The following is a 27,142-nucleotide window of genomic DNA, read 5'->3' as shown; positions in this document are numbered from 1 at the left end:
CACGTGCTTTCGAAAAACATTCACAAATGACATGCTTCCTATAGCGAACATTCGTTGGCTATTGGGATCCTAGGGCCAACTCCATCACAAGACCCCAAACGGACGTCCGCTTTGACTGTTTTTTGTCCGTTTGAAGTGACAATGAGGACTAAAACGGACATGCATGTCCAGCTCTTGCTCGAGGCGCCCAACGCGGCTACAACCCCAAACTGTCCGCCTCGCGTCCGCCTCGGCCACACGCCCACGCATGCGCCTTCCCGCCCACGAGCTCGTGCTCTTGCCACGTCGGTGCAGTGGACGAGGCTGTGACGAGCCGCGCCCCGCCGTGGTCGCGCCGCGCCCGCGCCCTGGCAGCCCCGCCGTGGCCGAGCTCGCATCGCCGGCCCGCGCGCGCCCCGCCCCGGACCCGGCCGCGGCGTGCCCGGCCGTGCCGCCGCGCGCCCCGCCCGGCCCAGGCTGCGCCCCGCGCCACCGGCCGCGCCTCGCCCAGGTCGCGGCATGCCCGGCCGCGCCCGCGCGCGCCCCTCCCGGCCCAGGCCGCGGCGTGCCCGGCCGCACCCGCGCGCGTCTCGCCCCGCCCCGCCCCCGCCTTGTCGTCGTCCACGCCTCGCCTCGCCCCACTCGCTGCATCGCCGGAGATGTCGGTGCTCTTCCATGGTCAGAGAGAAAAAAGGAAGAGAGAGAGGTGAGGATGACACATGGGCCCAGCCGAACATGCAGCGGACGAGGACGCCACAAAGGTGTCTGTTTCGTGTCCGCTTTCACCCCAAAGCCAGACCAAATTTGGGCCGCGAATGGGGTCGAACGGACAGAAAAATCAGATGGGGTCTGCGGGTGGGTGCCGTCTTTTGTTCATTTTACCTCAAACGGACATACCCGGACATGATAGGCTCGTGCGGTGGAGTTGGCCTAAATAGATATTTCCTCCCCTCTTCCAAAAAAAATAAGACAAGTGAGTGCCCGTAACAAATTTAGCAAGTCCGTGCCCGATACCCGGTTTTTCTTAAAAGGAAGGTCCACGGGCGATTTTATGCCGGCATCAGGTGCCGTAGCGACGAAGAGTTGCCGGCCCGAGGAAACGCCGAGCTCCGTCCGAAAAATGGACTCTTTCCTGGATTCGATCCGGAAAAGCGCGCGCCGAGAGAGATACGTTCCGAGCAAGTGGAGGCGCATCGTTTTCTCAGGCAGGCAGCTTCCGCTCGGCTTCGGCGGCCGGCACGCCCGCCACACAAGACGCGAACGCTCCCAACCGCGTCAACGACATTCCTGGCGGATAACCCAATGGCGTCGCCGTCACCTCACCTGTCACGTCACGTCCGCGCCAGCCAAACCGGACCAAGACCATTCTTCTGCTAACAAGATACACACGGGACCAACAGCTAGCTACTATACAGCAAATTTTCCAAGAAAGGAAAAAAAACCAACCCAGCTATACATACAGCTATGCAAGGGATTTCGTTCGTATGGGCTATCGCTATGTATGTACCTTCCATCCACTAGAACCACCATTTACAGTTACAGTTCCGCCTGGTCGCCGAGGTCGGGCTCCCCGCAGAAGGCGTCGGGCTCGAACGACCTCGCGGCGGCGTCGCTGTACACCCCGGGGACGGCCCTCCCGCCGGCGGGGTTCTCGAGCGGCTCCCGAGGCTTCTCGGTGTTGGCGTAGAGGAGGATGCAGAGGGTCAGCGACACCGCCAGGCCCACCAGGGTGAACTTCACTCTGTTCAGCACCGGCTTCACCTGAAGAAGAAGAAGAAGAAGCATGTGCTACCATGTTAGTTTTCCCCCCCCTTTTACAGCATGACCATGCAATGCAAGTACGACTACTATCATAAAACTCAGTTCACTAAGGGGTCAGCGTTACACAGAAGGTGGCCAGCACGGCGCCGCTTGTTCGAGACGGGATACTGGAAATAGACACCATCATCAGGGAGAAGACTTGAGACGATGTAAAGATCAACTGTTTCTTATTGCTTTGTCTCGTCAGCTATGATGCGTAGCCTGTTACACCGGACAAACTACTAAGGAAAGATTCCTAATGCATGATTTAGTAGCTCCCAGTGGCCCACACATATCACAGTTTAAACTGTTTAAGTACCGGTACTCTTTTTTATAGAAACATGGCATTTTAATAATGTGCATCATTTTAGAAACAGACTGGTCCAGATAACGCCCACAAAAGGTAGATCCAAGCAATCGGTTCTTTATACGAGTATATTCTTTTCAATAATTACACAGCTCATGCCATGTGCATACACCATTCAATATTCATTTCCCTAGCTTCTTGACAGGTATCTCATCAGAAAAGAAGCACTTTGACTGTTAACATAACCGATCAGACCAAAGTGGACTAGGATGTCAGAGGTTAACATGTATGATGTCAACTTACAGAAAATGATCCGAGAAGACGATCACGAGCTAGAACTTCTGGGGTTTTAACCCATATCTGACAAGAGTAAGAAACAGAGTCAGGATGCCAGAGCTAATTCCAATGTCTGGTACTGAATATGTACACTATTTTCTCACATATCTCCATGCATAAATTAATCTAGTCAGAATAATATCTGCAATAACATCATCAAGAATGAAATCAGTGAAGGGGGTAACCTAACCCATCTAGACCAAAAAAATTAGCCCTGTTTTAATAGCATCGCCAGAGTGGGTTAATACTACACGGGAAATAAGTCATCATGTTTACATCATAACTTCTGTGAAAGGTAGCTGGGTTTCTTTACTAAATTGTTCCGCGCTAGAGTTGCAGCATAAAATGCATGAAGTGTATGAATCAAAGCAAATGAAGCATCGTCATAACCAACAGAACTGAAACTCCATCTGTGAGTTAATGTGTACTCTTCAGAGACGATTAATTAATTGGCATCCAGTGAAAATGTGTTTTTGGTATATCATTTTTGAATTTCATAGCAATGTTGGCAACAAAGTCCATTATGTGGGGCTTCAGTTACAAAAATACATAAGCATACAGAAGTAAAGGTAACCCTACAGTCGTACATCAGTAATTTCAGGCACAGAGTTATGCTGATTACATCAGTAATTTCAGGCACAGAGTTATACTGAATACATCAGTAATTTCAGGCACACAGTTATAGTAACTTGGAATTAAACAAGTATTGTGAATGATCTTTTCGTGTCGTGATGCTACTTGTGTCACTTGCTCGGTGATCTTTAGGTGGTGTGATGCTACTTGCATCTCTTATTCAGTGATCTTTTGGTGGCACGATGCTACTTCTATATTACTTATCCAGCTTGGTACTTTGGTGCTGTGACGCTACTTATATTATATTGGGTGCTGCCTGTCGCTTCTCTAGTTCAAATCCCTTACATCCTGTACATCATCAATAACGAAATCAGTGAAGGGGGTAACTTGACCTACCTAGAGTAAATAAAATAGCCCAGTTCTAATGGCATCCGAGGAATGTGTCAATACTACAAGGGTGAAATAAGTTTTCTCATGTTTACATCACAGCTTATGTGCAAGGTAGAATAAAGAGTTAATTGGGTTTCCTTACTAAGTTGTTCCTCCTTAGAACTGGAGCATAAAAATGCATCAATGTATGAATGAATACAAATGATGAATTGGAATAACAAACTGAAACGGAACTCCATCAACAAGTTAGTGTACATGCTTCAGAGATGATTGAATAATTGGCGTCCAATGAAAATGTCCATGCTATGTCATCTTTGAATTTCTATACCAGTCTTGCCAACAAAGTTCATCATGCAAGGCTTCTATTATAAACATACAAAAATCGTACAGAAGCGAAGGTAACACTTCAGCACTTGGTACATATTGAAAATCAGTAATGTCAGGTACAGAGTTATAACTTATAAGCAAGCGAACACCTATTGCGAATGATATTTTGGTGGCGTGATGCTACTTGGGTCAATTACGCGGTGATCTTTTGGTGGTGTGGTGCTAATTATATTACTTATCCAGTGATATTTTGGTGGCGTCACGCTACTTATATTATATTCAGCGCGACCGGTCACTTCCACAATTCAAACCCCTTACATACATCCCGCTGTTTGCTTCACTAAAAGCCAGTTACTCTTGAACAATCATAGCATATGAGGGTTGTCAGGTCAGCATGTTACCAGAATAAAAAACAGATCACAGAAACGAGTGATCAGGAGTATGATCATGAGTATCATCTCACCTGCCCGTCGTACCATCCCGTCTCCTCATCTGCGAGGAATCAAGCGCACAATTCAGGAACAGAGACACACAGACACACCAATCAGAGGGGAATATATAAAATTGGGCGGGCGCCTCACACTCGACGGTGGCGCTGAGCAGGCGGTTCCCGACGTAGGCCCAGCCGAGGTACATCCTTACGACGGCGAGCGTGACGGCGAGGATGCCGGAGCCGGTGGCCCCGAGCGCGAGGTGCAGGGCGTCGCCGCCGGCGCCCCCGCGGCCGCCGAAGGCCGCGACGGGGAGGCCGACGAAGAGCGCGAAGGCGGCCCCCGTGAAGGCGAGGCGGGAGCAGTAGAGGCGCAGGTCCCCCGCCGCCCAGGAGAAGGGCAGCGACGCGGCCAGCGCCTCGTACTCGTTCACGGGCCGCTGCTCCGGGGGCACCGGGCACCAGTCCGTCCCCGCCGAGCTCCCGTTCCGCGACGGCGGCACCGCCGACGCCGCCGTGAAGCGGCGGCGGGGCCTGGCGAGGCTCGGGGCGGGGTTCGGGAGGAGCGGGAGGAGGCGGGGGGCGTGGAGGGAAGGCGAGGCGGCCATGGGGAAGGGAAGGGCGATGCAGACTGCAGTGCAGGTGCGGCGAGCAGAGCGACCGAGCGAGTGGTGGCGAACCGGAAGCAACCGCGGCGGCTTGGAGTGTAGGTTCGGCTCGGGCTGGCTCGGTCGCGGTTTTTGCGTGGCTGCCTCTCCGTGCTCGTGCCGTGTGCAGTGAGTCGACTGTTTCTGTTTGGACTTGGGGCTTGGACGGAGCTGGACTGTAGAAACGTGGCCTAACATATGCGTGCAAGCATACAACACCAGCAATGATGCTTGGTTTGGCATTCCATGGTTTACATGATAGTATTTCTATACTTGTTGCAACAATATATGTTTCTCGGTTTAGCTAGCTAGCTAGCTTTTCACTATTTTTTATGTCCATTCTTCATATAATTGTGTGGTAAAAACCATCACAACAAAGTCCAACAACCAAAAACCGAGCCTTGGAATTAAAAGGAACCATAGAAAACCGCGTAGCCGTTGCATACCCGGTGAAGAGTCCCACACTTGGTTGACGTGAAAAACAACCACGAAGAAATCATGCCGTCGTCCTGATAGATGCTCATGGTCATTTTGTGTCACCTAGCGGCTGTGGGATCTGTTTGTTAGACGATATTGCAATCGGTGAAGCCCGAGCACCATGCCGTCTTGACTTTAGCGCGCGGGACAAGTGGGATGCAACAGGATCATGGAGGAATATGATAGGTTGGAAGTGGTCAAGGTCGTGCAACGGGGAACTCTGACTAGACATGTTAAAGATTCACATAGTATCATCCGCAAAACAGAAAAGAAAAAAAGGATTAACATAGTAGTGTTCGAATTATGGATCAGCCTTTTTTCTGATCAACGTAATATCACAAGTACACATGATCTAAACGGGAAATTAGTCCACATGATAGTACCATCGCAAGAGTATTAACCCCAACTCTCGCGGACATCTTCCATATGTGAGGCCTTAGCATATAATGCCCAACAGAAAACATCTCATAAGCATTGCCACTCTCATGCATGAGTGGGTGAAATCCTCATGTGAGCTGTGCTAAAAAGAGTACTTGTGATAGTGGCACTTCCATTTCTTGATTCAACGAAAGAAAACATGGCCTGCCAACAAGGCGAGGAACAGAGCGGCGGCGGTACAGTTTACCGGCTTATCTTGTCGCTTGCATCTGCAAGTTAAAAGAAACCATTAAGGACAGTAAAACTGAGCCTAAACCGAGCTCTCTCAACGAATTAGCGTTTTTGGCCATCCGTTTCACAATCTGATCTTTACTGGCCGTCAGATTTCACGTCCAAAGCGATCTGCCCCGTAATCTGGGTAATCTGGCCCAGCTGTCCTCTGGGCTGCGGCTCCAGAGGCCGAAACGAAGGGCTCTCGTGCATTGGGCCGTCGGGCAGCCCATTATACCGCCTGGGCTTCGAGCGACTGCGTACAACTGACGATGCGAGGAGATGCTTAAAAAAACTGCCCACGGCCTCTCGTCTATCTCAATCAATTCCCACACCCGATCTCTCCTCTCTCTCCCTCGCCCTCGAACAGGTTGCGCCGCCACCGTCGTCGTTTCGTTTGGCTCCCACCTCCTCATGGCGCAGTCCATGCCCACCCCGTTGGAATGTCGCCTCCGTCTCCGTTTAGCCGTCGATGTCCTCCATCTCTTGTCTTCCGTCTAATACGCCAACAGAGAGCATCTATTTCTGGGGGAGGCCGGCCACGAGATCCATCACCAGATCGGTGGCGCACCGCACCCCTGAAGCATGTATCCAATTTTTTTCTGGAGTCCTTGGGCGGGGCCGCTGCCAGATCTGCCACGCTCGTGTACACTATAGCGATGCAGCGGTGAGCAACAAAAGCAACAGAGAGTTTCGGGGACCGCCGGCGATGTCGTCGTCGTGGAATATGTTGGGGCTGGAGGTGCTCTACTAGGTCATCGATTAGGTGGACCGCCTTCTCGCCCGGTCGTTCAGCAGCTACCCGCAGGTCATCCTCAACTACAAGTGCAAGAGGTGCTCCTTCAATCCCTTCCGTTTGTCCTTGGCTATATAGTGTTCTTGGGCTAAATCTGTTTGACCAGCTGTTTGCTTGTTCCTCAGTCTGTGCATGAGGATTCACTTAATCTTTTCCACACAAAAGAGTCTTTGCTTCCTTTGTCATGTATACGTGTCTTGATATTGGAAATAAAATCTTCATATTGATGGACGGACCTGAGAAATTTGTCCAGTACAGTGTCAAATATTTATAAACTGCAGTTTTCTTTGAGATGAATTGTGTCTTCGGGCAGCTGGAAATTGTAGGAATTGCCTTGATTGCTTTCCTCCTATGGCAAGATAATGGCCCTGTTTACAGGAGGGTGGCATGTATGGAAAGTATCGGGAAAACAAAAGGTATTTAGTACCGAGTAAAATGAACATTGGCATATAGTAGAAAATGTGGTGTATATACGCACTGCAGTTGGTTGTGGTGCTTATAAACTATTTAATTTATGATCTGTTGTCCATCTTATCATGATTGTTGTATATCAATTCCTGCAGTTATGGCTAAATAAAAATCACGACTGGGAAGAAGACTCAGGGAATAAGAACAGACCATTAGGATATTTGGATCAGATCAAAATCAGGAAATCGTCACAAAACCGAAGATACTGCAAAAAAGGTTTTTAATTACTAAATTAAGAGTTTTGGTGGTTTCCACAATTGTATGAAAAATTGGAATTTAAATTTTTGACACATCGAGATTTGTACTTGTGGCAGTATGGTCTGATTGTGTTTATTTTAGTGACCACATCCTCCACAACACGGCTTTTCATAGGTATTGCTTTCCCTTGACCATTCCGATAATTAATTAAGCTTTATCCTAAAAGCCAATTTTATCATTCAACCCTTAAGAAATGTGTTATGCACAGAGAAGTGGCGTTCAAGTGTGAAGTCAGATACAAACTAACACATGTTGATGCAGTTGTTCCCACATACACACTTTAATTATTTTCCTATCTGACCAAATGATATCTACTCTTTGTCCAGTTCTTGCAAAAAGGAATGGATTATTGAATGTTTGCTACTCCATGGTATGCTTGATTGTTGTGTGCTTTTTTGAGCAAATTGGATAATTTGTGGAAAATCTGAATTTTATATGACGGTCTGAACTTTCTTTGTGCATGATTGTTGATAAATTATTTTATTTGAGATTTGCTAAGCCAAATTTAGGTGAGCATACCATTCCAGCACATCAAGACAAATGTATATTGTAGTATTTCCAAATTATCGATATGGGAGGTCACCAGAGTAGTGTTGTTAAGGGTGTTTTGTTCCCACTACGATTTGTCTTTCTGTTCTTAGACTTTTCGCATGTTTTGTACTGGTATTACAAAGCTTTCATCAAGGTCAATGCACACAGAGGTGACGCTGGAGCTGTCTTGCTCGAGGTTAATTTTATCCTACTTCGGCTCCATTGCGCAAAGATGAACAACAACCCAAGCAAATTCGGTGCAGAAGACAATAAAAGTAATAAGTTATCACCACTATGAGCCCCCCTTTGGTTAAAGATAACTTTACATAACAACATTGCATGATAATTTGGGGTTTAATCCTAAGATACTCATTTTTATGTGATATAAAGTGTTTCATCATCCCTTTAGCCTAATAACACACTATCTCACTAAAGGTTTCTTCTGTGCTTTCTAATTAATGGAGTGACTGTCGAGATTTGAATAGCGAATGTTTTCAATGTTTGAACGCCACAATCTCCGTGGAAGGCATATAGATAGAACAATTGTTTTATTTTATTAAGCTGAAGCATGTCAAAGATTATTTAGTTACTTTGATGGGAAAAACATTGTATTCACTTAGTACTCAACATAACAGAAGTTATGTTGAACTTCCTATCATTGAAACATGAGATGTTCGATTGAAAGTTTATTTATGTGTCCTACAACAACTTTCATTAGCATATCCTCCATCCTATCTTTTTGTTCTGTTATTCGTTGAGGAGTTCTGTGGGGGTCGTTCGTCTATTGGAGAATGTGGGAGAGAGAAAGCAAGGTTGTTCTTCTTAAGTTGCTTACACGTTTGTAGGTTAGCCCCATATCTTTGTACAAGTTAATCCGTGCTCTCTCACATCAACTTCTTTTTGTTTGATGGATAAATCTTCATTCATTAAACAACTCTTTATGAACTAACTCAAACATATAATCTTGTAGGTACCTTCATGGCATGAGATGGACAATTTCAATCCACCCTTTATTCCAAATTGTCTTACTGATTCATGCTAAGCAACTATGAAAACTTCTGGATGACCCTTTTTTATATATTGTGTTTGATGTATCTATATTTCAGAAACCTAGATCATGAATGTGGATGGAAGCAAATGGCTTAAATTGCAAAATAAAGAATGCACTATACAAAGTATACAAGTTGCTTTGTATCACTAACAAGAGCCAAAATAGACGGGCGCAGCAACGCGCGCCATCAATGATCTAGTGTTTTGTATAATTCATACGGAAGGGAAGAAAGGAAGATCTGCTGTTCTACTGGATGCCTGAAGATCTTCACCTGCTATCTCCGTGTTGAGTAATCTGTGTACCTTACACTATTTTTCTTGTGTTTACACTGATATGTGGATTGCTCAAATTTTGAAGCAGCTTGGACGTTACCATCAGATTCTAGTTCACTTTGGCATGTCTCAAATTCTGTGATATTTTTGCTAGCTGATTTTCTGACTCAAGTTGTGATAAATTAGTTAGTTTGCTATGTACTGAAGTTAGTTTAGTTTCGTGTGTACTTGAGGCTCTGCTTCAAATAGTTACCATTGTATTAGACATATATTCTCCATCGTATTTAGCAAGATATTCCTCGAGAATAGACACAATTACCATCTTGTCAACTACAACTTTGATGTACATTACATCACCCCCCGTGTGAAGCTTCTGTCATTTAGAGGAACTACATATTTTTCGGAAACCAGTATATAGATATTTAGTGATTAGTCTCAACAAACACATCTCCGATACACGCAGCCCCCGCCCCCTCCTCCAAGAAAAGCTAGGGTTCGTGCCTCTCGCTGGCTCCGCCGCAGGTTCGTCTCGTCTTCGGTGGCCCTAGGGCTATGGGGGCACGGTGGATCCTGGCAAGGGACGGCGGGAGGGCTCCGTTGTTAGTCGTTTCTTTGAGATATGTTAGGGTTTGTGTCCTGCTTAGGAAGGCGGGACGATGGTGGCTCCCTAAAGATGGAATAAATGTCTCCCCGCCTGCTAGTCCCCCTTCTGGTGGTGCGTCTAGAATTGTTGGTGGGCGTGTGGAGGTGTGTCTCCGGCGAATCTATCCTCGGTGGATTTGCTCAGACCTGGTTGTGGTTAGTCTATGTCCATGTGTCTTCAGATTGGATTTTTTCGATCTACGTTATTCTTCATTGGCAGCGGTTGTTGTTCTGGTGTGTTGGTCCTATGAGGCCTTAGCACGACAACTTCCCGACTGTCTACTACAACAAGTTATGCCCGACTCCGGCGAGGGAGGGGTGATGACGGCGGCGCGCCTTCGTCTCGCTTCAGTGCTTGTAGTCGTTGCTAGATGGTCTACGAATCTGGATGTAATTTTTATTATTTCAGGTGTTCGTTATACTGCCATGATTGAAGACGAATAGATCGAAAATTTTCCGCAAAATAAAAAAAACTTTGATGTACATTTTTTCCTCCAAAGTTGCCATGTCTCGCTATAATTTTTTTTCTTAAATTTGCCGCTTCACTGTACAATTTTTCTTAAATTTCCAGGAAGATGGCAAATATAGTTATCAAATCATGGCAAATTTAGTTCTTGGATCATGAAAAATATCATTGCTTTCTTGCCATGGCAATTTTGCTTTTGGACCATGGCGCAATTTTTACTGTTGTTCTACCATGGCATTCTTTTGGTAGACCATGACAACTATTATTATACTTTCTGCCATGTAAACATCAAAACTTTAGTTAACTGATCATGGCAAATTTAGTTTACACATCATAGCAAAAGTGCTTCCTGGAAAATGGCAAATATAGTTATCGAAGCATGGCAAATTTAGTTAATGGATCATGGCAAATTCATTGTTTTCTTGCCATGGCAACTTTTTGATTTTTAAAATCACTGTTGTAATTATTTAAATTGTCAAAAAACACCACAAAATGGAAAATATTGCCATGGCATGTTTTACTAATTATTTCACCTGTATTGACATGATGAATTTTACCTAAATCCCCATGACAATTTGTTAACATTTATTGCCGTGGCAAGTTTTACTATTTATTTGCCATGGCAAGTTTTACCTTTTTATCAACATGGCAAATTTAACTAAATCTCCATGGAAAAATTTAAATTTTATTGCCATGGCAAGTTTTACAATTTATTTGACTTCCATTAACATGGCAAATCCTAAATCCACATGGTAATATTGAACTTTTATTGCCATGGAAAGTTTTACTATTTATTTGCCATGGCTAATGTACTTTCATTAACATGGTAAATTTACCTAAATCCACATGGTAATATTGAACTTTTATTGCCATGGCAAGTTTTACTATTTATTTTCCATGGCTAATGTACTTTCATTAACATGACAAATTTACCTAAATCCCATGGCAATATTTAACTTTTATTGGCATGGCAAGTTTTACTTTTTTATTTACCGATGGAAAATTGACCTTTATTAACATGGTAATTTTATCTAAATCCCCATGGCAATATTTAACTTTTATTGCCATGGCAAGTTTTGCTTTTTCATTTGTTGATGGCAAATTGACCCTTATTAACATGGCAATTTTACCTAAATCCCCTTGGCAATATTTAACTTTTATTGCCATGGCAAGTTTTACTTTTTTATTTACCGATGGAAAATTGACCTTTATTAACATGGCAATTTTACCTAAATCTCCATGTCAATATTTAACTTTTATTACCATGGCAAGTTTTACTTTTTTATTTGTTGATGGCAAATTGACCCTTATTACCATGGCAATTTTACCTAAATCCCCTTGGCAATTTTGAACTTTTATTGCTATGGACAGTTTTACTTTCTATTTTTCCATGGCTAATTTACCTTTATTAACATGGCAAAATTAGCTTTTTATTGCCATGACAATTTTTATGTAACATACATGGCAAATTTACCTTTTGTCACTCATGACACATTTACTTCTATGGAGCATGGCAAGTTTGACATGGCAAAACTACTTTACATCCACGGCAAATTTTGCCTTTTTCCACTGTTCATGGTAATTTTTGCTTCTATTGACTATAGCACATTCACTTTACAAAACATGGCAATTATTACTAAACAAAAGATTGTGCATTTTTGTTTCTGCTCCACATGATGGCGATTTCTAATCCATATTTTTTGTCTCCTCAATTATATAGTAAAAATAGCATACAAAATTTTAATCCACATTTCTTGCCATCATGGTAGAGATGCAAAATTGCCATGAACTTTTTCCTTTTTCGCCATTTGTATAAAAATATCTTTTTTTGACCATGGCAAATTTTGCTTATAAAGATCATGGCAATGTTTTTGGCTTCAACCATAGTGATTTTTTAGTAGTATCTTCTTCTTTATTTTCTATCTATCACGACAAAAGTTATTTTTCGACCATTTCAACTTTTTTAGAGTATGGCAAATCTGACCTGTATTATTCACAGCGAAAAGTGGGCTTTCTTAGTCAAAATAGTTTTTGGGTAAACTGAGTTTTATTTTCCTTTTTATTTAACGCAAAAAAGGGCCTAGAGTGATGGTGTACGGGCTAGGTGCTTCTTGATGTCTACTACACAACCTTCTTCTTGTAGACGTTGTTGGGCCTCCAAGTGCAGAGGTTTGTAGGAGAGTAGCAAATTTCCCTCAAGTGGATGACCTAAGGTTTATCAGTTCATGGGAGGCGTAGGATGAAGATGGTCTCTCTTGAACAACCCTGTAACCAAATAACAAAGAGTCTCTTGTGTCCTCAACACACCCAATACAATGGTAAATTGTATAGGTGCACTAGTTCGGCGAAGAGATGGTGATACAAGTGCAATATGGATGGTAGATATAGGTTTTGTAATATGAAAATATAAAAACAGCAAGGTAACTAATGATAAAGTGAGCGTAAACGGTATTGCAATGCTTCGAAACAAGGCCTAGGGTTCATACTTTCACTAGTGCAAGTTATCTCAACAAGGATAACATAATTGGATCATATAACTATCCCTCAACATGCAACAAAGAGTCACTCCAAAGTCACTAATAGCGGAGAACAAACGAAGAGATTATTGTAGGGTACGAACTACGAAACCACCTCAAAGTTATCCTTTCTGATCGATCTATTCAAGAGTCCGTAGTAAAATAAAACGAAGCTATTCTTTCCGTTCGATCTATCCTAGAGTTCATACTAGAAAAACACCTTAAGACACACATCAACCAAAACCCTAATGTCACCTAGATACTCCAATGTCACCACAAGTATTCGTGGGTATGATTATACGATATGCATCACACAATCTCAGATTCATCTATTCAAACCAACACAAAGTACTTCAAAGAGTGCCCCAAAGTTTCTACCGGAGAGTCAAGACGAAAACGTGTGCCAACCCCTATGCATAAGTTCACAAGGTCACTGAACCCGCAAGTTGATCACCAAAACATACATCAAGTAGATCACGTGAATATCCCATTGTCACCACAGATAAGCACATGCAAGACATACATCAAGTGTTCTCAAATCCTTAAAGCTCAATCTAATAAGATACTTCAAAGGGAAAACTCCATCCATTACAAGAGAGTAGAGGGGGAGAAACATCATAAGATCCAACTATAATAGCAAAGCTCACGATACATCAAGATTGTGCCGAATCAAGAACATGAGAGAGAGAGAGAGATCAAACACATAGCTACTGGTACATACCCTCAGCCCCGAGGGTGAACTACTCCCTCCTCGTCATGGAGAGCGCCACGATGATGAAGATGGCCACCGGTGATGGACCCTCCCCCTCCGGCAGGGTGCCGGAACAGGGTCCTGATTGATTTTTGGTGGCTACAGAGGCTTGCGGCGGCGAAACTCCTGATCTATGTTATGTTTTGGAAGTTTGGGGATATATAAGAGGTGTTGGCGTCGGGAACAAGTCAGGAGGGGTCCACAAGGCAGCCACGAGGTAGGGCCTCCACCCTCGTGGTGGCCTCAGGACTCTTCTGGTCCATCTCCGATGCTCCGTGGGCTTCTTCTAGTCCAAAAACAATCTCCGTGAATTTTCAGGTCAATTGGACTCTGTTTGGTATTCCTTTTCTGCAATACTCAAAAACAAGGAAAAGACAAAAACTGGCAGTGGCCTCTAGGTTAATAGGTTAGTCCCAAAAATCATATAAAATAGCATATAAATGCATATAAAACATCCTAGATGGATAATATAATAGCATGGAACAATAAAAAATTATAGATACGTTGGAGACGTATCAAGCATCCCCAAGCTTAATTCCTACTCGTCCTCGAGTAGGTAAATGATAAAAACAGAATTTTTGATGTGGAATGCTACCTAACATATTTATCAATGTAATCTTCTTTATTCTGCAAGAATATACAGATCCATAAGATTCAAAACAAAAGTTTAATATTGACATAAAACAATAATACTTTAAGCACACTAACAAAGCAATCATGTCTTCTCAAAATAACATGGCCAAAGAAAGTTATCCCTACAAAATCATATAGTCTGGCTATGCTCTATCTTCACCACATAAAATATTTAAATCATGCACAACCCCGATGACAAGCCAAGCAATTTTTCATACTTTTGATGTTCTCAAACTTTTTTAATCTTCACGCAATACATGAGTGTGAGCCATGGACATAACACTATAGGTGAAATAGAATGGTGGTTGTGGAGAAGACAAAAAGGAGAAGATAGTCTCACATCAACTAGGCGTATCAACGGGCTATGGAGATGCCCATCAATAGATATCAATGTGAGTGAGTAGGGATTGACATGCAATGGATGCACTAGAGCTATAAGTGTATGAAAGTTCAACAAAAGAAACTAAGTGGGTGTGCATCCAACTCACTTGCTCACGAAGACCTAGGGCAATTTGAGGAAGCCCATCAATGGAATATACAAGCCAAGTTCTATAATGAAAAATTCCCACTAGTATATGAAAGTGACAACATAGGAGACTCTCTATCATGAAGATCATCGTGCTACTTTGAAGCACAAGTGTGGTAAAGGGATAGTAGCATTGCCCCTTCTCTCTTTTTCTCTCATTTTTTTATTTTTATTTTTTATTTGGGCCTTTTCTCTTTTTTATGGCCTTTTTTTAATTTTTCGTCCTGAGTCTCATCCCGACTTGTGGGGGAATCATAGTCTCCATCATCCTTTCCTCACTGGGACAATGCTCTAATAATGATGATCATCACACTTTTATTTACATATGAAAGGATCGAGAAGAGGTGTCTAGAGGGGGGGGGGGGTGATTAGACACTATAACCAAAAGTTGCAGTTTTTAATTTCCTTAGATTGAAGTGGAGTTGGCACAAGTTTAACAATCACAATACATATCAAGCAAGCATGCAAAGAGTATATGGGTAGCGGAATGTAAAGCATGCAACTTGCAAGAATGTAAAGGGATGGGATTGGAGTGTGCAAACGCAATTTGGAGACACGGAGATTTTTGAACCGTGGTTCCGATAGGTGGTGCTATCGTACATCCACGTTGATGGAGACTTCAACCACGAAGGGTAACGGCTGCACGAGTCCACGGAGGGCTCCACCCATGAAGGGTCCACGAAGAAGCAACCTTGCCTATCCCACCATGGTCGTCGCCCACGAAGGACTTGCCTCACTAGGGGTAGATCTTCATGAAGTAGGCGATCTCCTTGCCCGTACAAACTCCTTGGTTCAACCCCACAATCTTGTCGGAGGCTCCCAAGTGACACCTAGCCAATCTAGGAGACACCACTCTCCAAGAAGTAACAAATGGTGTGTTGATGATGAACTCCTTGCTCTTGTGCTTCAAATGATAGTCTCCCCAACACTCAACTCTCTCTCACAGGATTTGGATTTGGTGGAAAGAAGATTTGAGTGGAAAGAAACTTGGGGAAGACTAGAGATCAAGATTCATATGGTAGGATTGGAATATCTTGACCTCAACACAAGTGTAGGTGGTTCTCTCTCAGAAAATGTAAGTTGGAAGTGTAGGCATGTTCTGATGGCTTTCTCCATGAATGAAGAGAGGGTGGAGGGGTATATATAGCCTCCACACAAAATCCAACCGTTACACACAACTTACCAATCTCGGTGGGACCGGATTGAGAAACTCGGTTGGACCGATTTAGCAAATTATGTGACCGTTAGGATTTTCGGTGGGACCGACATGCAACTCGGTAGGACCGATATGGTTAGGGTTAGGGCATAACGTAATCTCGGTGAGACCGATTACACAAACTCGGTGAGACCGATTTTGGTAATAAGCTAACCAAAGAGTTGGTCACGCAAACTCGGTGGGACCGATTCGCTCCTCTCGCTGGGACCGAAATGTTACAAAAAGGAAACAGAGAGTTTGCATTGTAATCTTGGTAGGACCGATTATACAAACTCGGTGGGACCGATTTTGGTAATGGATACATACAGAGAGATTACAACCCCATCTCGGTGAGACCGAGATCCCTATCGGTGAGACCGATTTGCCTAGGGTATGTGGCAGTGGCTATGACATCTGAACTCGGTGGTGCCGGATAGAAGGAATCGGTGAGGCCGAGTTTGACTTTTGATTTAGGTCATAGGTGGACGTGAGAAAGTAGTTGAGGGCTTTGGAGCATATCACTAAGCATTTTGAGCAAGAACCTCATTAAGCAACGCCTCATCCCTCCTTGATAGTATTGGCTTTTCTTATAGACTCAATGTGATCTTGGATCACTAAAATAGAAAATGTAGAGTCTTGTGCTTTGAGCTTGAGCCAATCCTTTTGTCCTTAGTACTTTGAGGGCTCCACTTCCTCTAGTCCATGCCACTCCATTGTTGAACTTATTTGAAACATACTAGGTAAAGGTATTAGTCCAACAAGAGATATGTTGACATTAATTACCAAAATCACCCAGGGAGCACATGTGCTTTAAATCCCCCCTTTTTGGTAATTGATGACAACATACATCAAAGCTTTAGATAAATATATAGAGAATAACAAGTAAAGATTTGGAAAGACATGTAACTTGCATAGGCTCCCCCTACATGTATGCAATCATGTAAATATGGAATATAGGAGCATGTGAATGCATAAGCATGACAGAGAAGGCAATGTGTTACATGTATCTTGGCTATATGCATCAGAGCAAAAGATGTGAATATGAGAAATGTACCTTCATGCTCATGAGTCCTTCTTGCAAACAGTATGTACATCAGCAAGAGATCCTCATACACATGATTGTGATGCATATACTTACCTTGTGGTCTTGAGTTGGCTTAGGATGGAATGAACCTGTGAAAACAAGGTTAGATAACATAGATGCACCTACTAGCCAGAGCAAACAAAAGAAACCACACGAATACCAAGACTGGGATGCCATGTAGAGAGTAAGTACTGAGTACTCCATTTGATATAGACATGTCCCCAAAGGTAAAGATGTGCAATGAATTCAAGGATTTTCTTCCCTTAGATGTCTTGCTCCCCCTGAATCTAACATGGGATACTGGGAGAAGATAGGGAATCAAAAAATCAGAGCTCAAGTAAAGGAAACAGAGCAAATGCAGACAAATAAATATGAACATGTCTTTTCCCCTCTTAAAGACATGTGACTTCTCTCCTCTTGAATCACCAGGTATCTGGGGTCCTTGAAGATTACTCTCTCTCCTTGAGTATTATCTCCCCCTATAGATATGATAAAGCTTTGATGTGATCTCTCTCTCTCCCCCTTTGACATCAATTTCCAAGAAGGGTCCTTCTGGAATTTTGTTACAGGAGGGTTTGGTCCTTGAGACCCAAAACAAAGCAGCAAGATGAATGTGATGCTGGTAGAGGACAAAATTCATTGAGTGAAGCTGGATCAGGGAAAAACAAGAACAAGTGGAAAGTTGTTTTTCCTGTTGTGAAATCGGCGACACCGAGTTGTATGCTTTGGTGGCACCGAAAGGATTCGGTTGGACCGAACACAACAGACCGGTGTGACCGAGTTCATGCCAAAGAAAACACTTGTCACCTCAGCTCACTAGATAAGTAAGATCTCACAAAGATTTGCAAGGAATTGGATGTAGGGAATGCAGAACACAAAAGGAAAACAGAAGGGAATCTAGATGAAGTTTTTTTTGATAGAGGAAACAAATATGCATGGGACAAGTGCAAGAGCATAGAAAAGAACACGAGAGAACTTCATCTAGAATTGGTCGGTGACAAAGTCACCTATGTTAGAGTATATTGACATAGGAGTCAAGTGAGATCACTTGATCATAGGTCATACTCACCGTTTAAGCTCAAAATGGGGTTACCATTTTTCGTTTAAGCATTTTGATGTATTCTCATCTTGTTGAGTTGCTTTGACTCATGACTTGGAGTAAAGCTTCTCTAAGATGGAATAACATACCTTGGGTGGTGGTGTTGATCATGTAGTTGAACCTGTGTGGATTGCTCAAGGTTGATGTTGCTCATCAAGAGTTGGGAGCACCGCTTGGAGTGTGAGTTCATCTACCTACATGGGTTAGTTTTTGCAAGGAAGAGCACTTGTGTATCCAATATGACAATCATAATGTTCAAAATAGAATTTGTCGAAGGATATGTTGAAGGGTTCCGTGCTTCCTTGTCTTCAACCACCATTGTGTAGAGACTTGGTGATGTAGAGATTTCTCAAGATGTGAGTGAGTTGCAATCTCATGGATTTAGATTTATCCAAGTACCTACAAGGGTTAGATGACATGCAAGGTGCAAATGTATCCAAGACATAAGATTTTCTTCTCAAGAGAAACATCAAGGATTAGTCATAGGCTCATGCCTTGCACGTATCCAAATGGAGTTCCTACTCCAAGTTTGAAGCATCAATGATGTTCAATTCTCCTCTCAACCTGCAAAACACTTTCTCATCAAGTGGTTTAGTGAATATATCCACTAAGTGTTTATCGGTGCGAACATGCTTAAGATTAATGTCCCCTTTGGAAACATGATCTTGAATGAAATGATGACGAACTTCAATATGCTTAGTTTGAGAATGTTGCACAGGATTGTGAGCAATCTTGATATCACTTTCATTGTCACAAAGTAATGGAACATGTTTCACATATATCCCATAATCTTTAAGAGTTCCAAAGTAATTGGGCACAACATGAACTAGCGGCAATGTATTCTGCTTCGGCGGTGGATAAGGATACCAAGTTTTGTTTCTTGGAAGACCAAGACACAAGAGATCTACCAAGAAATTGACAAGTACTCAAAGTGGACTTTCTATCAACCTTGTCTCCGGCATAGTCCGAGTTGGAGTAGCCAACAAGATCAAAAGATGCCCTCTTTGGATACCAAATGCCAAAATTTGGTGTATGAATTAAGTATCTCACTATCCTTTTCACAGCCTTAAGATGACATTCTTTAGGAGCAGCTTGATATCGTGCACACATGCTCACACTTAGCATAATATCGGGACGTGAAGCACATAGGTATAACAATGAACCAATCATAGAGCAATAAACCTTTTGATCAACCGGTTCACCATCTTTGGTCAAATCAAGATGTCCACTAGTAGGCATGGGTGTAGTCATACCTTTGCATTCTTGCATATTGAACTTCTTGAATAAGTCCTTGGTGTACTTTGTTTGAGAGACAAAAGTACCTTCCTTAGTTTGCTTGATTTGCAAACCGAGAAAGAATATGAGTTCACTCATCATCGACATCTCAAACTTCTCGGACATTAGCTTTCCAAACTTCTCACTAAAATGAGGGTTAGTCGAACCAAATATAATATCACCAACATAGATTTGGCACACAAATAATTCTCCATTAACCCTTTTAGTGAAAAGAGTAGAATCAATCTTTCCAATCTCAAAACCTTTTTCAATAAGGAATTTGGTCAAGCATTTATACCATGCTCTAGGAGCTTGTTTAAGACCATAAAGAGCTTTGCCAAGTTTGTAAACATGATTAGGTTTCTTAGGATTGATAATGTGACACTCCAAAATTTTAATTTGGTTTTTATCAAAAAATTTGTGGTTTTTGAAAAGAGGCCATTTATTTTCTTTCAAAAAAACCTTCCTCTTAAAAACTTCCTTTGCTTTGGCAAGGATTTTTTTTTAACTTTGGTGTTTGATCTTTTGAAACTTCTTCTCTGTTGGTTCCCTCTCAAATTCATTTTGGGAGTTTAATCTTTTTCTTTTAAAATGAAACTCTATGAAAATTTGGGATTTTCATATCTTGAAAACCACCCATGACTTGGCATTTTTGCCCATGTGGTAAAACCCCTCCAAAACCTCCCCTACTCCTTGTGATCAACCTAAGTTCTCTGTCCCAACTAATCCAAGCAAGTTTTGGATTTTATTCTAATTATTTTTCCTCTCAAATCAATTCTGAAAATTATTTGGAGCCTGAGTGATTTTCAAAGCAAGTACCCTTTTGCATTTGAGTTTTGACCTCAAACCAACTCTCCTGGATAGTCCTTTGTACCCACAACCCAGAACCATCTTGATCCACTCCTCCTCTTTTCAAATTTTTCAAAATTCAGTCTCTGCAAGTTTGGACCAGATTTGCCAAATTTGATGAAATTCATATCTACACTCCTCCAAAAATTCCACCAAAATTCAGGCAGCCTACTTGAGCAATGAGAAGCCACTCCACCAAAAATCAGCTCAAGGAAAAATCCCCAGAGGCCAAAATCATTCTGTCGAACACCTGAGCTGCACTGTTCCTTTGCAAGTTCAGAAAGTTCAGAGATTCAGTCGTTTTTCCCTTCGTCAGACTCGGTCACGCGGCCACAGTGCGCCCTGGCGCGTTGCACGCAGCCTCTTCTCCCTGGCCAGCACCCCGCACGCACGCTTGGCCGATTCCTGGCGTCGGTAGCAACGAGCCTCGCCGGCGTTGGAAGCTTCTGCGGTGGCTGCACCTTCCGTGGCGGCCAACAAGGGCCCGAGCCCTCTCGCCACGCCACCCGGCGCCGCCCAACACCCCCTGGCTCTCCGCGTGTCCCTGCCATGCCAGCGCACGCCCGTGGCACCGTCGCCGTGGCCCGGCAAGCACGGAACGTGCTCCCTGCCGCCGACGGGCCGCGCCACCCCCGTTCCGTCGAGCTCGCCCATAGCACCAAATCCCAGCCCGTTTAGCACCTAAATGGAACCGGTGGACCTCAACGGCGATGCCCAAGCCCCTAATCCCACTGCACATCCACAGCACCGCCGTAATCACTCGCCGGAGACCCCCGTTCACGGCAACCGCCTCGGGCCGCCTATAAAAAGGGCCCCCGAGCTCACCCTCGTGCACGCATCATCACCACTCCTCACCAACGCCCCGCCAGGCCACTAGGAGGACCTCGAGGAGGTCTCCTCCCCCAACTCCGGCCGCCCCGATCCGCCTCGGCCTCCACCACGATTCGCTCCGGTGAGGCCATCTCCGGCGCCCAAACCCCGTCCGTTACTCCCTCTAGCTACCAGGAGCCTAACCCCCTCCTCAATTTGATCTCTGCAGCCCTCTCCGACGAGTCCCTCGACCACCCGAGCCGCCGTCCGCCGGAGCAAAGCTCGCCGTCGACGTGGTACTCGCCGGCGACCACCACCACCACCAACCGACGCGGAATGGCGCCCTGAGCACGGAGGTACCCTCCGATCCCCCTGCCTCGCCGTGGATCGCCGCCGGCGACCACCGCGGCTCTCGGGCGCCGACGAGCTTCGCCCCCCCCCCCTTTTTTTGAAAGTTCAAACCTGACGAGTGGGACCCCACCGTCAGCCTCTCTGCCCTCTCTATTGAATCGTTTTCTGGAAGCACCTTCGGGCAAAATGCGTTTTCCCTTTGGGCTGGCGTAGTTTCTGCCGAAGCATTTCTGTTTTTATAAGCTAGCCCCTGGAAACTTTCTGTTTCATTATAGATGAGTCCCTGGGCAAAAACATTTATAACTTTTAATCAGAAATTAATTTTTGATTGATTCTTTTTCTGTTCTCTTTAAAATTTTGTCTAGTTTTTTATCAGATTTATTTGAAAAATATTTGGAATACTTTTTGTGCACTCCTTGGTATTTACGATAGCGCATATATTTTCTTTATACCGTAGATACCGAAGGAGGTGACGGAGCCGCGAACTTCACCGAGCTAGGCTCCGACTACTCTGAACCAGGCAAGCATGTTTGAACTTTTGATATGATGAGTGTCTTGGCATGTTTTACATTTAGTTAGTTTCATGGCATGTTGAGGAGCATATCGATGAACGTTATTTTATGCAATATTGAGGTAAGTGAGTTCGATGATCCATAAGTGGATGGATGTGAGTATGAATGGCCATGTGTTGGCATGAGGATGGGTAAGATGGCAGTGTCGTAGCATGCCAGTCTTATGCCAGACTATGTGACTTCAGTGTCAAACCGTATCGGTCCAGTTCCTCTCATTTCCTTCCCTGTACTACCACATGTTTTCCGCAAGGAATATGGTTTAGTAAGTTGCAAACCGCTTTTCTGGTACACACCAAAAGGAGAGGCCGTGATGATGGTTCCATGGCCCTGGATTAAAGCCAGTCATCCGGTCAGGGGGCATGGGTGTTTCCGGTTGGGACCGAGAGGGGGGCACCCCTTAGAGCGCGCGTATATAAATTTGATCCCATGCTATTCGAGATTGTGATCTCCCCGTCTCAAAAGTTTTTCTTGGACGATGTCTAGGGTGATTCCTAGCATCGAGAGGTAGGATGGGTGTGTACTGGTTAGCTGTGTTTTCTTCCGAAATACCGTAAACGGAACTAGTCCTTCGTGACTACGGAAATCCGTTGGCTGTGGGAAAATTTTGTACAAACTCTGCAGAGTCATATATTCCTCCAAATCATCTATTCCCTGTCCTAGATCGATATTATCTTATCCTAATCAAATGTCAGTTTTGATGGCAGAGACTCCGGTGATTCGCATGAGTGCTAATTCCGGTTAAATGATTATTCCTGTGGATGGACTAACCCATTTATTCTCATGAATTAAATGTTTATTATGAGTATTATTTACTTGTGAATAAAAGCCCTTTCTGCGATGTCGCTCAGACGTCCGACTGTGGCATTGTTGTATTTACTTTCTTTTCAAGCCCTTTCTGTGATGTCGCCCCGACGTCCGACTGTGGCATTTCTTTTAAAGCCCTTTCTGTGATGTCGCCCCGACGTCCGACTGTGGCATTTCTTTTAAAGCCCTTTCTGTGATGTCGCCCCGACGTCGACTGGCATTCTTTAAGCCTTCTGTGTCGCCCGACGTCCTTGCATTTTTAAAGCCCTTTCTGTGATGTCGCCCCGACGTCCGACTGTGGCATTTCTTTTAAAGCCCTTTCTGTGATGTCGCCCCGACATCCGACTGTGGTATTTCTTTTAAAGCCCTTTATGTGGTGTCGCTAAGACGCCCGACTGTGGCATCATTTCCTTATATTTATTTGTTCACCTTTCGAGGCGTCGCTTCAGACACCCGATCGGTAGTTATTTATGTTTTGTTGGGATTTCAGGCGGACTACCGCCGTTTCCCTTTTACTTACCTTGTTATGCTAATTTTTGAATGTACATTGGTGAATTATTCATGACGCATCCATGCATGCATTTGTTATATCTTACGTCCGAACTGTCTTGCGAGTACTTTCAAAGTACTCACTGGCTTGTTGATTTGGCCAGATGCTGACGAAGGCGATCTCATGGATGAAGAGTTTGATAGCGAGTCCGACACCTAGAGGAGTCCCAGTCAGTCTCGTGCGACCCTGGATTTGGTCACTGTTTTATATCCGCTTCCGCTACCAAATAAATTCATCGAGCCTCACCTCGACGCTCGATGAGATGACAGACTTAGAGTCTTGTATTTCTCTCCCCGCTGTGTTTCTCCACCACCGCCCTATCCTCGAGTCAGTAGTATGCCTCCACACCACTGTGTCATGTCCGCCATTATGTATAATTATTGGCGTGCTTGTAATAATTTGGTTGAGCAACCGTAGTTCGACCCTGTAATATATTTTATGCTACTGGCTTATTGTATCAAGAATTTGTCTACCAGTGAGGAGGATTTCTCTCATACTGGACTCAAAAGATTGGTTTCTCAATAAATATTTTTATTGGAAAACCGGTCGTGACAAGCTTGGTACCAGAGCCAGGCTGACTGTAGGAAGCCACTAGGTGCGATCGCTAATTGGTTATTAGCATGATAGAGCTAATTTATATTTTTGCAATTGTAGTCATTTTCTGTCAGTCAGCATAAATTTATGATCTGACCATGCAGAATTTTTGCCTACTTTTGTAGATGGCCGACAACAGCTGCGAGTCTCAGACCTTCGCCAACGTGCCCGATGGGTTCGTCAAGCTTCTTTCCTTCATCGTTCAGGTCGCGATGGGGCCATCTGTGCGCCCAGTCTTCACACTCTGCCAGCACCGAGTCAACGACAGTCTGACCATGCACCAGGCCGCGGTGCAGTTCAAGGGAGGGCGTGGTGAGTTACGCCGCTTCCGGTTCGTGGGAAGAGCCATGCCTACGGAGAGGCATGCTATGCAGATGGCAGCCCGCGAGGCGATAGCTCGTCTCAGGGATGTCCTCCCCGTGATGAAGACTCGTCGTTACCGTTATCTTCCGTGCCATGTGCCTTACACCTGTCACTACGCATACTCCTGCCCCAGAGGAGAACGAGACGAGGCTTTTGAGATGCTCATTGAGTATCTCCGGGCCCTGGAGGCAGCCTTCGACAACCTGGTGGACGACTTCGTAGCTACCCGCATGGACTCAGTTCATGGCTGTGCTGCCAACAGGAGGGAGCTCCTACCCATCGCACCGCCACTGACTTTGGTCTCGTCCTCAGCATCTTATACGCCTACTCGTCGCCTGCCTTCTACCGAAGAATTCAACCAAGTCATTGCACCCACTTCAGCGCGCACTGCACCACCCTTCGCGCCCACTCCTGTACGTGTTGCTCCGCCCCTGGCAACCGCTCCGTCCACTCTGCGCAACACTACACGTATGGAGCCCATTAGCGAGGAGGAAGTCGAGTCCCCAACCTCGCTACGCCTCGCCCTCGGCAGGGCAAAGGAGGTCGTCAACATCTCTGCCTGAGTACGCCTAGCTGCCATGTAATGTACCGCTTTGTAAGATATGTACATAGGTTGTGAGAAGTAGCCTGTTTGCGCATCATGTAGGATCTGGAGAAGTGCACTAGCCTAAATAACATGTCAGGATTATGTACGCATATCCTGAGTGATGTATTGTATAATTACCGCCCGCGTGTAAGATATGTAATGAGCAGTCCTTCTCCGTGCGCAAGTCGATTTGTTTTTCTTAAGTAAGCTGGGTTATTTAGTTTTATTTGCCAGCTTTATGCATTTTATGGATTTGTTTTTGCGACTCTTTCCGCTTTTCTTATGGGTCTTACAAATATATCCCCAGAGTGAAAAATGTCTCGTCCTTGGACTCGCTCCATGCCAACTCCACCAGAGGAAAATTATGATGCACAACCCAGCAACGAGTTCACTCAGGGACAGTCAAGCCAACAGGGCAGTGAATCGGCACTTTCACAAATGTGCCGCCTTTATGAGCAGAGTCAGCAACAACATCGGGAAATGATGAACCAAGTCATCAACATGGGAAATCACCATGGACAGTATCAGCAGCATTCCAAGTTATCTGAGCTACAGAAGACACGTCCTCAAACATTTTCTCACACTGACAAACCTCTTGAAGCCGAGGACTGGCTTCGAGATATGGAGAGAAAATTAATTATTGCAAAATGTTCAGACCCCGAGAAGGTATTGTATGCTCCGCACTATCTCACAGGAGCAGCCGCATCGTGGTGGGAGAATTTTCTGCACATGCATCCCAACGAAAATGACATAACCTGGGATGATTTCAAGGAAGGTTTCCGTGGTGCACACATTCCTAAGAGTATTATGAAAATCAAGAAGAGAGAGTTCGATGACCTCAAACAAAGGAACATGACAGTGTCAGATTACAACAGTCAATTTACTCTATTGTCCCGCTACGCCAATGAAGAGCGTATGACTGAAATCAAGAAGATGGAGAAATTCCTTGACGGTCTGGCGCCCGCGCTTAAATGCCAACTGGTCGTGCACACTTTTCCTGATTTTAAAACACTGGTGGACAAAGCCATTACTCTGGAAAATGAGAGACGCAGTCTGGAAGATATCCGCAAGCGAAAAAGGGACCAGACTAATCATGCTCGCAATCACCGAAGCAAGACAGATTTTCAAAAGGGTGGGACACACAAATCCTCATCCAATGTCTCACGCCCAATCAAGAATTTTCATGCAAGGGACAAGGAATTCACCTATCGCCCCGGCGTTACTTGTTACGCTTGTGGAGAAGAAGGGCACTATGCCAAACAGTGCCCCAAGCCAAGGAATTCAACCCCAAAGCCGAACAACGGCGGCAACAATTCCGCGCCCAAGCGAAACAATTTCAATCCCAACAATAACCACAGGAAGGGTCATCTGAACCACGTAACCAAAGAGGAGGCACAAAATGCTCCGGATATCGTACTCGGTACGTTTCCTGTCAACACAATACCTGCAATGGTTTTGTTTGATTCTGGAGCTTCTCACTCTTTCATTTCGAAAAGTTTTGCTTTGCAAAATAATTTTTCGATGCTTCCTTTGGAGAAATCCATGATCATCAAGTCCCCTGGGATTCAGCAAGTTACTCAGAATTACTGTCAGAATGTGGTCATTGAGTTCGAAGGATTGGAGTTTCACGCAAATCTTATTGTGTTGGAAAATAAAGGACTGGATGTCATCCTAGGGATGGATTGGCTAACCACCAATAAGGGTTTTATCGACTGTTTCAACAGGACCGTAATTCTCACACACCACCAAGGGAAGACAATAAGAGTATCAGCCAAGGAAGGAAAAATACCCCGGCAACCGAGATTAAATAAGGTGGACGTTTCTGAGCTAAACAAGGTTCCAGTAGTGTGTGAATTTCCAGATGTATTCCCTGAAGAACTACCAGGCATGCCACCAGATCGAGAAATAGAATTCCGCATTGAGCTAGCACCAGGAACCACCCCCATATACAAGAAACCATACAGAATGGCACCATCCGAGTTGATCGAGTTGAAGAAGCAAATAAAGGAATTACTGGAAAAAGGATACATTCGAGCCAGCTCCTCACCTTGGGGATCACCAATTTTATTTGCCAAAAAGAAGGATGGAACGCTGAGATTGTGTATTGACTATCGAGCACTTAACATGGTCACAGTCAAAAACAAATACCCGATGCCAAGGATAAACGATTTGTTTGATCAACTCGC

At 44.4% G+C, this 27,142-nt stretch overlaps 1 protein-coding gene and 1 long non-coding RNA gene across 2 annotated transcripts; one reads left to right on the top strand and one right to left on the bottom strand.

Moving 5' to 3' along the window:
* Positions 1–1,369: 1,369 nt before the first annotated feature.
* Positions 1,370–4,849, bottom strand: LOC123142695 (uncharacterized protein ycf36). The gene is made up of 4 exons (XM_044561489.1): positions 4,294–4,849; positions 4,176–4,204; positions 2,390–2,446; positions 1,370–1,740 (listed from the first exon to the last, which is right to left on the bottom strand). Exons 1-4 carry the CDS (start codon positions 4,748–4,750, stop codon positions 1,516–1,518), a joined length of 768 nt encoding a protein of 255 aa, XP_044417424.1. The 5' UTR covers positions 4,751–4,849; the 3' UTR covers positions 1,370–1,515.
* A 1,373-nt stretch (positions 4,850–6,222) lies between these two features.
* On the top strand, positions 6,223–9,145 carry LOC123142688 (uncharacterized). The gene is made up of 2 exons (XR_006470593.1): positions 6,223–8,242; positions 8,938–9,145. It is a non-coding gene; the product is annotated as an uncharacterized lncRNA (long non-coding RNA).
* Positions 9,146–27,142: the final 17,997 nt, after the last annotated feature.

Source organism: Triticum aestivum, chromosome 1B (genome assembly GCF_018294505.1).
Source record: "Triticum aestivum cultivar Chinese Spring chromosome 1B, IWGSC CS RefSeq v2.1, whole genome shotgun sequence".
NCBI lineage: Eukaryota > Viridiplantae > Streptophyta > Magnoliopsida > Poales > Poaceae > Triticum > Triticum aestivum.
Note: the sequence above shows the minus strand (reverse complement) of the source record. Positions and strands in the feature narration are given on the sequence as shown.